This window comes from Aulostomus chinensis, chromosome 3 (genome assembly GCF_037954235.1).
Source record: "Aulostomus chinensis isolate RoL2024-O1b breed Wild chromosome 3, RoL_Achi_v1.0, whole genome shotgun sequence".
NCBI lineage: Eukaryota > Metazoa > Chordata > Actinopteri > Syngnathiformes > Aulostomidae > Aulostomus > Aulostomus chinensis.
In genome coordinates, this window is record NC_141322.1 from 5,310,933 (window position 1) to 5,323,598 (window position 12,666).

The 12,666-nt window shown below is 45.6% G+C and overlaps 1 protein-coding gene across 1 annotated transcript; it reads left to right on the forward strand.

The window, feature by feature from the left end:
- The first annotated feature begins 8,269 nt into the window (after positions 1–8,269).
- Positions 8,270–12,328, forward strand: cep15 (centrosomal protein 15). The gene is made up of 4 exons (XM_086200572.1): positions 8,270–8,383; positions 9,093–9,216; positions 9,417–9,485; positions 9,999–12,328. Exons 1-4 carry the CDS (start codon positions 8,355–8,357, stop codon positions 10,173–10,175), a joined length of 399 nt encoding a protein of 132 aa, XP_086056698.1. The 5' UTR covers positions 8,270–8,354; the 3' UTR covers positions 10,176–12,328.
- The last annotated feature ends 338 nt before the right edge of the window (positions 12,329–12,666 follow it).

Below are 12,666 nucleotides of genomic sequence, written 5' to 3' on the forward strand. Positions count from 1 at the left end.
GGAATTTGGAAAATGCTAGCAGAGATTCTGTGCAAGAAATTAGCAAAATAAATAAATGAATACATAATAATAATAATAAAAATAATAAAAATAATAATAATAATAATAATAATAATAATGATAATAATAATAATAAGTGTGAAACTAGAAGAGGCGGAACAGATGGATGGAAGCATATTCGGTGAGGAACTAAGCTTTTAAGAGACAAACTTGGATAAAAAAAGACATTCTCTGGATACTTTGATCCTGTATAAAAAGGCCCATTACACATTTTTGATGCGATATTTCAGCAGCGCTAGAAGAGAAGTGCAGATGTCGGAGGCATGATGAGAAGAATGAAGAACATACAAGTCGCATGCATAACTGAGTGAGTGTGGGATCCAAGCCAGGTGAAGAGTTCAGATCCATCTGTTGCCTCAGAAAAGAAATGGAGCTGATTAATTCATTTCCTCGAGAGTAAAGATGTTTTGTCTGCGTACTTTTTTGCACAGGGTACAGAGAATTAAACTTCCTCTTTAGTATGGAAAAGGATTCCCTGTGAAGCACATGAAGCACAGTCATAGGTTACTGACTTTTTATTTGAAAGGAAAGTACAAATAAGGCTCAGAGGTAGAGTGGCCGTCTAGCAACCTGAGGGTCGCTGGTTCGATCCTCACTTCCCCCAGTGACCATGTAGTTAGATACTGAACCCCTAATTGCTCCTGATGGCCCTGCAACAGAGTGGCGACCCGTCCAGGGTGAACCCCGCCTCTCGCCCGAAGGCTGCTGTGATAGGCTCCAGCCCCCCGCCGCCTCTGCAACCCTTAACAGATAAGCAGTGTAGAAAACGGATGGATGGATGGGTACACAGAACGAGCAGGTACTAAATAGAACAGTTTGGCGCTGTCGATGCAGCACCGGGTTCACAACAGTAACGTCACAATCACATGATCAGAAAACACTCCGAATTTTTTTTTTCAAAATGATCCCAAAAGATGCATTTTTTGATGCTGTTGTAGTAAACAATGAACATTTGATCAGATCAGGCAATCACTCTGTTTTACACAGAAAACTGTGTCATAATTTTGACAGTTTTTTTTATTTAGAAATTACATATCAAAATTTTTTTAGAAAAAAAAACAACAAAAATGATGGCCAATATGTCTTTTTTTTCTGATCCATTGCAAATTATATCTGCTATGTTATATTTCATTTTTGGGATCATACTGCTCCATTTGAAGGCAAAATGAAAGAATTTAGTCCATGTTTATCCATTTTTATTATTTCTCTCCTTCCTTTTCCACAGATCCACCAGAGCCCCAACCGCCGCCTGCATCCCCCCCCCCCCCCCCTCTTATTCCCTACTGTTACACCGGCCTGCGCTCCCCTTCCATGAACCAGTCTACCATCCAGTCCCCCATCAAGCTGGCTTGCTCTCCCTGCCTCCCCTTCCATGAACCAGTCTACCATCCAGTCCCCCATCAAGCTGGCTTGCTCTCCCTGCCTCCCCTTCCAGAAGCTTCCCTCTTCAGCTGTTATTAACATTTCCATGTTTCCCACATTTTGTATTGTAAACTGTTTTCTTGTCTGTAACAACATCTACTGCACGTCTGTCCGTCCTGGGTGAGGGATCCTCCTCTGTTGCTCACCCTGAGGTTTCTCAGATTTTTCCCTGTCAAAAGGGTTTTCTATGGAGTTTTTCCTCAGTTGATGTGAGGGTCTGAGGGCAGAGGATGTTGTTATGATGCCACGTGAAGCCCTTTGAGACAAACTGTTGGTGAAAACGGGCTATACAAATAAAATTGCCTTGCCTTGCCTTGCCTTGCCTTTTTTGGTTTATTCTGCTTTGTACAATGATACAATCTGATTATATGCGGGTTAAATGTTCTTATCAAAGCTTGAACATGCATAAAGCTCCCCGGGACAAGAACCTCTGAATGATGTGTAATAGTATAAGAACATAGAATTTAAAAAAAACTCATTTGCCAAACAAAATCTCTGCAGTCGTGGTGTTACATCCACTGCCTGGTCGAGTTTAACGGTTTAAACACTGATGTCAGCAGAAGAAACGGACACAATATCACTGACACTTGGGACAGTCTGGGTGTTCTTAGTCCAAAGAGGTCAGTTTCATGCATACAGATTTTACATTTATTATTAGCAGTCTTATTTCCCTTCTTTTTGGGGATGTCTTTTTGGGTGAGCCAAACATCCCAGTGCCTTGGGGTTTTAGCAGTCAAAGTATTGACAATAATGTTAATACTGGCCCACCAGTAATGAGGAGGGTTAAATAAATCATACTGTGAATCTGCTCTCAGCCTTTTCAGCTTCTGTAGCGGTGGATCTTGTCAAGGGAACATGTTTTATAACGTAGAAGATGGAGGTGAGGGGCACGCCTACGCACCTCCTCCAGGAAGCTGCTCGTGTTGGAGAGCAGGGGAAGGATCAGCAGGATATCCTGGCAGGACTGTACACCCATACACTCCACCAGGGAGCCCTCCGTTAAGAAGTTTGTCCTCTTTATGTACACTGCACAAAAAATATCATTCAACCAAAATATGATCACAAGAGTCATGATAAAGGGCAGCGTCAATGGTTCAAATATTCAAAGTACCAGTTGTCTCTTTTCTCACTGCACCCACAGCGTTCTCCCACCACCACTGCTATTATTTCAGCTGTCAGCTAATTTGTATTTTTTGAGCGGAAAGACAGAGAAAATGATGGGATCATCTTTAATGTTTTGATTTAACTTTTTACTCAACAAGATGGTGTTAAAAGGATGATGGACAGGAGATGAAGAGAAATGCACATCATTGCTGCCTGGCAATATCGCACTCCTCCCCACATTGATGAAATAAGCAAAAGCAACTCCAAAATGAGGAACTGCACAGTCTGCACCTGACCACACAGAGCCACACGCAGCCACAGCAGTCATGAAGGAGGACAACACTCCTGAAATGACCTGGAGCTCAAAGGCCTGAAACCATCAGGCTTTGTTCTTATCTGAAATAGGAAATTGAGGGCTTTTAAAAAAACAACAATTTTTGGAGTAAAAAAAAACATTTTATGAATAAGGACTCGACAGGCAGGTCTCCTAGTAACAAAAACAGATATAAACTGTGACATTTTAGTCAGATCATTTCAGAATGTTCAAAGCAGTTAATATTGTCCGTCTTTCTTTCTCTCCCGGTTTCCCTGCGTGAAATTTTCTTCTACATGTACTCCACTAGGTGGCGGTAAAAGCAGCTCTAAGATAGCTTCCCAGCCTCTAATACACCAACGACGAAAAAAAAAAAACGTAGAAGAAGCGCTGACAGGCGCAAGCTGCTGGTGTTGGTGATTAAGTCAGCTAAAAAGGAATGTTGGAGGAAATGTTGTGGAGGATTGAGTGTGGTAACATCAGGAACTGAAATATGTCTGGGGTGTGTAGGAGATCTGGAATCCCGGTCTTAGAGAATGAGGGAATGTTTGCAATGAGTGATATTGAAAAAGCAAAAGTGTTTGAGAACAAGTTTAAAGCAGTTCATGGTGGTGAAAACATAGGTGAAGAGGGCATAAATAAAAGGAATGAAACAATAAAAAATTACAAATTTGTAATGGAGATGAATGAGGAAAACACAGATGTCTGGAACTTGTATTTTTCTCAAGATGAACTACACAGAGCAATTGGAAGAGGAAAATCATCAGCTCCTGGAAAGGATGGTATAAGCTATGAGTTTGTTCAGAACTTAAATGACTTGGTGCTGGATGAAATATTATCATTAATTAATTGTGTATGGAAAGAGGGGCTCTCCCTAGTTTGTGGAAACAAGCAGTAGTGGTTCCAATTCTACAACCTGGGAAAGATGCTTCCAGAGCTGAATCTTATAGACCTCTTGCTCCAACTCCAGTGCATTGTAAAATCATGGACAGGGTGGTTACAGATAAATTAGTGTACAAATTAGAGAAAGCAGGATGGTTCACGGGCACACAAAGAGGCTTTCGGAGAGGAAGAAGCACAATGGACTCTGTGAGCTCCCTTGATACTGATGTGAAGAAAGCACTGACGAATAAGGAAGTACTCATGGTAGTTTTTCCAGACATTGAAAAGGCATCTGATTTGCTGTGGAAAGAGGGTTTGGTGATTAAACTCCATGAGGCTGGAATAAGGGGACGTATGTTAAATTGGGGAAAGAACTTTCTGCAAAACAGGAGAATTCAAGTGAGAATTGGAAGCTCTTTCTCTGAGGGAGCAAACATTGAAAATGGCCACCCACAGGGGAGTGTAATAAGTCCAGTTTTATTTCATTTGCCCCTGTAGGGGTGGATGGAAACGAGACTGCAGACATGGCAGCTAAACTGGCTCTAAGAAGAAAGACTGATTTGCTGGTGTGTATGGGGGTGAGTGAATGGCGATCTGTCATCAAAGACAGTTGCACAGCACTGTGGCAGAAGCAGTGGAAGAATGAGGAGAAAGGACGCCATTTTTTCTCCATTCAGAACAGTGTAACCACTAAACCATGCTATCTTGGAAAAGGAAGGAGGCAAACTGTAATTATGACAAGACTCAGGTTAGGACACTGTGGACTGGCATGGGATCTTTCACAGATGGGTAAACACAAGGATGGACTCTGCAGGATCTGCAACAAACAACTGACGGTGGAACACGTCTTGATGGAATGTCCATGATATAAGGAGCAAAGAGGGAAAATGTTTGCTGTGGTATCAGATACAGGAATAGATCATGTATCTCTTCCGCACCTTTTAAACCCATCAGGAAACCAGTCCATAATTATCAACGCAGTACTGGATTTTATTTCAGCAACAGCAGTTATTTCCATTTGAAGCATCTCCGTAATTAACCGGTGAGAGGCAGCAATATGTCGCAAGGCATCTAGCCTGCCGTAAAAGAAGAGGGAGAAGAAGAAGAAGAAGAAGAAGAAGAAGAAGAAGAAGAAGAAGAAGAAGAAGAAGAAGAAGAAGAAGAAGAAGAAGAAGAAGAAGAAGAAGAAGAAGGGGTAAGCAGATGGGAGGTGCTGAATGGGTCGACTGTAGGGAGTGATCATTATCCCGTGGTGTGTGCAGTGGGTGAGAAGGTGCATGTAGTGTCAGGTGAGGGGGTGGAGAGGTGGGTGTTTGGAAAAGCTGATTGGGGGGTGTTTCAGGAAGTGGTGGTGGAGGAGAAGGTGGCTGAGCTAGATATGGAGGGGAGTGTAGATGAGGTAAATGATAGGCTGACATCAGCAATAATTGTAGGCGCAACTGAAAGTATACCGAGGAGTAGAGGGAGGGGAGGCAGGAAGATGGTACCGTGGTGGACAGAGGAGTGTAGTCAGGCAGTGAGGGCAAGGAATAGGGCATTTAGGCAGTTGAAGAGGAGTCATAACATAAATAGTCTAGTGAGTTATAAGAGGGCACAAGCAGTGGTGAGGAGGGTGGTTAGGCAGGCTAAGAGGGATAGTTGGAGACAGTTTAGTAGTACCATAGGGAGGACAACCCCTGTGGGAGAGGTATGGGGAATGATTAGGAAAATGGGAGGGGATAGGAGGGAGTGCAACTACCCAGTGATGACAGCAGGGGGGGAGATAGCAGTGACAGATAGGGAAAAGGTGGAGATGATGGCGGGGGCATTTGCAAGGATACATAGTGAGGATAACTTGACAGAAAAGGAGAGGAGGGGGAGGGAGGCTACTTTGGGCAAGCTTTTGGGGGTGTTGGACAGGAGGGAGGATACGGGTAGGATTATGGATGATAGGTTCACGATGGCAGAGTTGGTGAGGACTATAGGTAGGGCTAAGCACACGGCTCCAGGGGCGGATCAGGTGGGGTATGTTATGCTGAAGCACTTGGGTGAAGGAGCACTGGAGGCACTTCTGGGGCTGTACAATAGGGTCTGGGAGGAGGGCAGGATACCAAGGGTGTGGAAAGAGGCAGTGGTGGGAAGGATCCCACTCAACCTTCAGGGTATAGGCCCATAGCCCTTACCTCCAACCTGGGTAAGGTTATGGAGCGGTTTGTGTGTGATAGATTAACATATATGTTGGAGAGGGGAGGGGGGTTAGCTGGGTATCAGAGTGGCTTTAGGAAGGGTAGGAGCACTATGGATGCAGTGGTGAGGTTGGAAAATGAGGTTAGGAAGGCTCAGGTAAATAAGGAGTCAGTTGTGGTGGTGTTTTTTGATATTGAGAAGGCATATGATATGATGTGGAGGGAGGGGGTGTTAACTAAACTGCACATGCTGGGGGTAGGAGGTAGGGTGTTTAACTAGGTGAAAGATTTCCTGTCCGAGAGGGTGATACGGGTTAGGATAGGGTCTGAGGTGTCAGGTGAATACACAGTAAGCAATGGCACACCACAGGGCAGTGTAATTGGTCCACTGTTGTATAGTGTTATGATTAATGATGTGTTTTCACGGGTAGGTGGGGTTGTAGGGAGACCACTGTTTGCTGATGATGGGGCGCTATGGAAGAGGGGTAGGGACTTAGCACATGTAGTGGGTAAAGTACAGGAGGCTATAGATGTGGTGGTTGAGTGGGGCTATGAGTGGGGGAGCAGGTTTTCAGTTGATAAGACGCAGACAGTGTTCTTTACTAGGAAGAGGGATGTGGGTGGTGAAAAGCTTAGGATATATGGTAGGGAGTTAGAGAGAGTGGGGTCCTTTAAGTATTTGGGAGTAGTTTTTGATAGTAAGTTGACTTGGGTGGAGCACATTAGGAGGGTTGAGGGCAGGTGAAGGAAGGTGATAAATGTGATGAGGTGTTTGTCAGGTAGGGACTGGGGGGCTAGCTGTGCGGCACTGAAGACGATTTGTATTTCGATGGTGAGGGCGGCACTAGATTATGGGTGTATAGTGTATGGGTCGGCTGCTAAGTGTCACTTGCGGGTTCTGGATGTGGTATACAATAAGGCACTGAGGGTGTGTTGTGGGGCACTAGGGACGACACCGGTGGCAGCACTGCAGGTGGAGATGGGTGAGATGCCCCTGGAGCTAAGAAGGAAGCAATTAATTGTGAGGTATTGGGCTAACCTGCAGGGTCACTCAAGGGTTCATCCGACCAAGAGTGTGTTAGTGAGTGTTGGGAGTACGGGGGGGGGGGGGCATAGGGAGCACTTTGGGAGTATAGGGAATGTACTGGCTAGGGAGCTAGGAGTAGGGCACATTAGGGTGAGTCAAACAGTGGTGTACCCAGAGATGGCACCGTGGAGGATGGAGTGGCCAGAGGTGGACTGGTGTTTGTTGGAGTTGAGGAGGAAGGGGGAGGGGGAGGACTTAGTTAGGGCTCACAACAAGTGTATGAGAAGGGTGTATGGTGGATGGGAGAAGGTTTATACCGATGGACCAAGGGCGGAGTCCGGGGAGACGGGATTTGGGGTGGCAGTACCGGGGAGAGGGATAGGGCTTAGTAGGCGCACAACAGATGGGCTGGGGGTTTACACAGTGGAGATGGTAGCGGTGCTGGTGGCACTGAGGTGGGTGGAGTGTACACAAGTGGGGAGGGTGGTGGTCTGCTCAGATTCAGCAGCAGTCCTAACTAGCATCAGGTCATGTCACACGGGTTGTCGTCAGGATATTTTGTACCAGGTTCTTCAAGCAGTCACGAGGATAGTTCAGGGGGGGGGTCAGGTTAGGTTTTTATGGGTACCAGCACATGTGGGGGTGGAGGGGAACGAGAAGGCAGATGAGTTGGCAAAGGGGGCGATGGTGAAGAGGACGGTGGAGATGAATGTGAGGGTGAGTAGGGCCTAGGTGAGGGTGATAGTGAGGGAGAGGGTGATGGACATGTGGCAGGGAAGGTGGGACAAAGAGAAGAAGGGTAGGCACTTGTATAGGGTTCAGAGGAGTGTGCGGGCTAGAGGGGGTAGGGGTGGAGGTGGGCAGAGGAGGGAGGAAGTAGTGAAGGTGAGACTGAGGCTGGGACATTGTGGGCTGAACGGGACTTTGAAGGTGTTCGGGAAGCACAACACAGGGCTGTGGTGAGGAAGAGTCCGTAGAGCACGTACTTCTGAGGTGTGGCAGGTATGAGGTGGAGAGGAGAGTGATGAGGGACAGGTGGAGGAACATGGGGAGGGGTGAGATCAGTCTGGAGGGAGTTCTGAGGATGGAGGATAGGGAGAGTGTTAGGGTTCTTTTTTGAGTATTTGAGGGATACAGGATTGTATGATAGGATTTAGGTATAGGGATTATGTTTAGGATTTAGAGGTATAATTTAGATGTCGGGGTTAGAAGAAGGGAAAGATGGTGTTCCGCGATGGGACAGAAGAGGGCGGTAATGCTCCATCTGGTGGGTTGCCAACCGCCGAAAAAAACCAAAAGAAGAAGAAGAAGAAGAAGAAGAAGAAGAAGAAGAAGAAGCAGCTGTTGGTGTCGCTAAGGACGGTCCCGCTACTGGGAGGAGATGGAGTTAATGGAGAAGCACGAAGAAATGTGAGTTTATTGCGTCTGAATAAATACCGAACCACTTCAACAGTGTCAGCCAACCGTGGAGAGTCGCGTTAGCTCACAGCTAACCGGTTGGTTAGCTAGTTGGAGCTTCCAGTTTGAGTGTTCCAGGTTTCTAATGTTTTTATTTTTCTTAGTCAGCGGGTAATTACTTAATTATAGAAACTGAAATGCTCAAAGTTGTAACGAAACTACGAAGTTGAATTAGAAACATTTTTCTACTTTAGTTGCCGTGAATGACAACATGCTGATAATGTCTGCTGTGTGTCATTTAATAAATCAATTCGCCAATAAAATGTCAGAATTCTGGCGGCTGCGCCCAGCAGAGAGTTTGAGCTGAAGTGACCAGGGAGGGTCAATCACCAGAACCCTGGTTCTCTTAAATGGATCATGAGCGTAATCAATGGTTAAGATGACGCCTAAATCCCTAAGGGCCTTCAGATGTTCAGTTTCTCTCTTTCGTTTTTGACAGTAAACTGTTGTCTGAATCAACGTGCATTGGAGTGAAATGAAGAAATCGACAACTGATGTTTCAAATAAAACGTGACTGACTCTTTAGAGATGCTAGCATAAGAGAATCAGCCCCAGTGAACACATCCACGCTATCTCTCCCCACATCTGGGGTTATTGGAGGAATATGGAGGCCTCCAGCTGAACCGGTTGTGTTGTGTTGTCCACTGTGTTGTAACATCAGTTTAGTAAAGAGGGCGCAGCTGCTGGAGCAGATGGAGAGCAACAGAGAGCAGCTGAGGATCCAAAGGAAGCAGCGAGTGAAGGAGTCTGAGGCTGCCCGCCACAGGAACGCCACACTGCTGCAGGTGAGGACGGGCTGCTAAACATTCAGGGATGGGTTCCAGTTCGCTTGTTTCAGTTATTTGCTCCTCACTTGCACTAGATCTTTCTGTAATTATCGGTTCAAAACTTCACAAATACTGCATTCCCATAATAAACAATCTGCAACTGTTTTAGTTCGGTACGTTGTGCGATCAAAGTGTGAATAGAAGTGTTTTGACTGCAGGATTTACAGAAGATAGAGGAGCGTCTCAGAGAGAGGAAGCTAGTCCATCCAAACCTCCTGGCTCTAGAGGTATGAGGATTAGCCTGTTCACATCGGTGTCCTTTTTGTTGACTTTTCATACAGTAGATAGTTCATGTGTGCGTTAGAAATAGTCCTAATTTAAGGGAAAATGCTTTGAATGAAAGGAACAAAGGAGTGAGAGATTGTGTTGTCAATGAGAAAGTGACATTACATGTGAGGTGACCTTGACCGCTGATCACTAAACACATTTTGAAGGCATTCCCTCAAGTTGTTCTGGAGATAAAGATTATGAGATATGATATGAAAATATTTGAGGATTAAGGCCTGGATTTGTTTTCATAGGGCTGATTTTTTTCTTTCAAGAGAATTTAATTAAGATGTCCATAAATGTCATATCTTGCAAATTTAAAAGAAAGTGACTCAAAATGTAACGTTCCCTTCCTCCTCTGCACTTCAGCCGTCCACCAGCAGGTTCCCAACTACCCTCAGATCAGTGTGTGAGCTGACTGTGACTGTGGGGACTGTAGGTAGCAATAAGGGCTTCTGTTGTCTCTCTTTCAGACAAGATACTGGGCGTCTGTGGAGGAGTCTGTCCCTGCCTGGGAGAACTTCCTCCTGGGTAAAGGTCCACACCCCACTGATGATCCAGCACAGTCATCCAGGAAGGCGAAGCCCAAACACACCTCGGCTCAGGACGGAGGCCTGCCCCCTCGCCCAAAACCCAGACATGCTAGATAGTTGAGCGCACATTCTGATTGTGATGATGACCATGTCACATGATGGAGTTGACCACAGGTGGACTAGACGTGGACTAGAGACAACTTGGAGCTCCTGTCCCAGGCTGAGAACGGTCTGACCTGGAATGCAGACCTGGTATTAAGATCCGTCCTGAGTAAGCCGGTTTCAAACACTGAGGCTTAATATCAGCTGTGCACACACTCGATGTGTCCTGAGATCTGACCACTGAAACCACATTCACAGATGGTCTGGGCCACACATGGACACGTTCTGTTAGTCGTGTGTACATAAATGCATCCTGGGCCACATTGCAGGACCGCCTCAAGGCTCTCAATGATAAAGCTCCATCCTATTTGAAAGAGCTCATTAGTCCCTACTGTCCTACCAGAGCACTCCGCTCCCAGAATGCAGGTCTTTTAGTGATTCCCAGTATCAATAAAAACAGACTGGGAGGTAGAGCCTTTAGTTACCAGGCTCCTCTACTGTGGAACCAGCTCTCTCCATTGGTCAGAGAGGCAGACACTTTAACTACGTTTAAGTTCAGGCTTAAGACCTTCCTCTATGACAGAGCCTTCAGTTAGGACTGGTTCAGGTAGCTCTGAACCATTGATAGCTATGCTGCTACAGGCTTAGACTGCTGGGGGACACATCAGGTTACATGGAGCCCTCTCCTCTCCTCTCCTCTCCTCTCCCCCTCTCTCCTCCTCTCCTCCCTGCACATTTTTGGAACTGTCATTACCATTACTTGTTGCACTTTGTAGTTTGGCCTTGGTGTTTCGCAGTCTCTCTGTGTTTCCACAGATCCACCAGAGCCCCAACCGCCGCCTGAATCACCCCCCCACCCCCCCTCTTATTCCCTACTGTTACACTGGCCTGCGCTCCCCTTCCATGAACCAGTCTGCCATCCAGTCCCCCATCAAGCTGGCTTGCTCTCCCTGCCTCCCCTACCAGAAGCTTCCTTCTTCAGCTGTTATTAACATTTCCATGTTTCCCACATTTTGTATTGTAAACTGTTTTCTTGTCTGTAACAACATCTACTGCACGTCTGTCCCTCCTGGGTGAGGGATCCCTCCTCTGTTGCTCACCCTGAGGTTTCTCAGATTTTTCCCTGTTAAAAGGGTTTTCGATGGAGTTTTTCCTCAGTCGATGTGAGGCTCTGAGGGCAGAGGATGTTGTTATGATGCCATGAAGCCCTTTGAGACAAACTGTTGGTGAAAACGGGCTCTACAAATAAAATTGCCTTGCCTTGCCTTGCCTTGCCTCAGCAGCTGATGTCATTTGTTGAAATGGAAATGCACATTGATAAGTGTGTGTAGTATTATGACGTCAGATCACATGATAAACCCATAGATATAATTATTAATACTGCTGTGGTGGTTTGGTTTGTCAGAAACATGCAGAGGAACAGATCCCATCTGTATCGTCAAGATTTCTCTCTCCTGCTTTTAATTTCCAACTGATGTATGAGCAGGTGCACTGCTCGCTCTTGTATTAAGATCTAATGTCTCTCACCCATTGGCTTCTCTCTCTCCCCCCCCCCCCTCTCCTTTAAGTACTAATCGTCTGATAGACCTGAGAGGATGTGTTGAGCGAGACGATCTACAGCTGCAAATAAAGGAGTTTCATCTCTGCAGGATGTGAGTGACGTACTCGCTCGTGCTGTCTGTCATAAACAAAATGTCGCGGCTAAATCCGTGGACTCAAAATGTTGCAGATGCAAAATTATGTGTTTATTTGCATTACGCGCAGGGAAGTGAGAGCCGACTACAGCAGACACGTGGAGACACATTTGTGTTACAGGAGTTTAGCCAGAAAAACTCCTTTAATGGAAGAAACTTTGTGCAGAGCCAGATATAGGATGGGTGGCAATCTGCCTCCCCTGGTTAGATGGAGAACAGCACAGTAGATGTTCTAACAGATGAGAAGAATGATGTCAGTCAGTCAAGATATAAGGTCATATGAGTGGAGTCATTTAGGGACCCACCCCCTTTGTCAGAGTACAGTTCATGTGAGGCTATTTCTCCATGGGTTGTAATTTGCCTTTCACTTACTCACCGTTGGGTGTCTGGATCTCACAAAGAGGTTCAACTCTTGTGTGATTGTTTGGAGTGTGAAGAGGTCTTTTTTTGTTAGTCGGTTTATTGATTTCACTGTCTGCTATATTCTTTTCATTAAATTTGTTTTTTTAACTCTTCTTCCATTCCTGTGTTTTCATCATGAGAAGAACAAGAAACAAATACTTCAGTTGAAACAAACCGGAATATTTGAATTTTTTAGCTGCTTTGAATTAAAATTTGTGGAACATTTCAGCAAGGCCACCATGGAGACCGTGGCTCATGGAAGAGCAAGTACATTGATTATTCAGGCGGTGGTTGGCTGCTGGCTTCTCTTGTCTGCTCTGTCACTAGTTTGAAATGCTCATGGGAGAGTCAAAACTGGGCATGAATAAAATGTAACATGGCGAAGCAGAAAAGGTTTAAATACTCAAGGG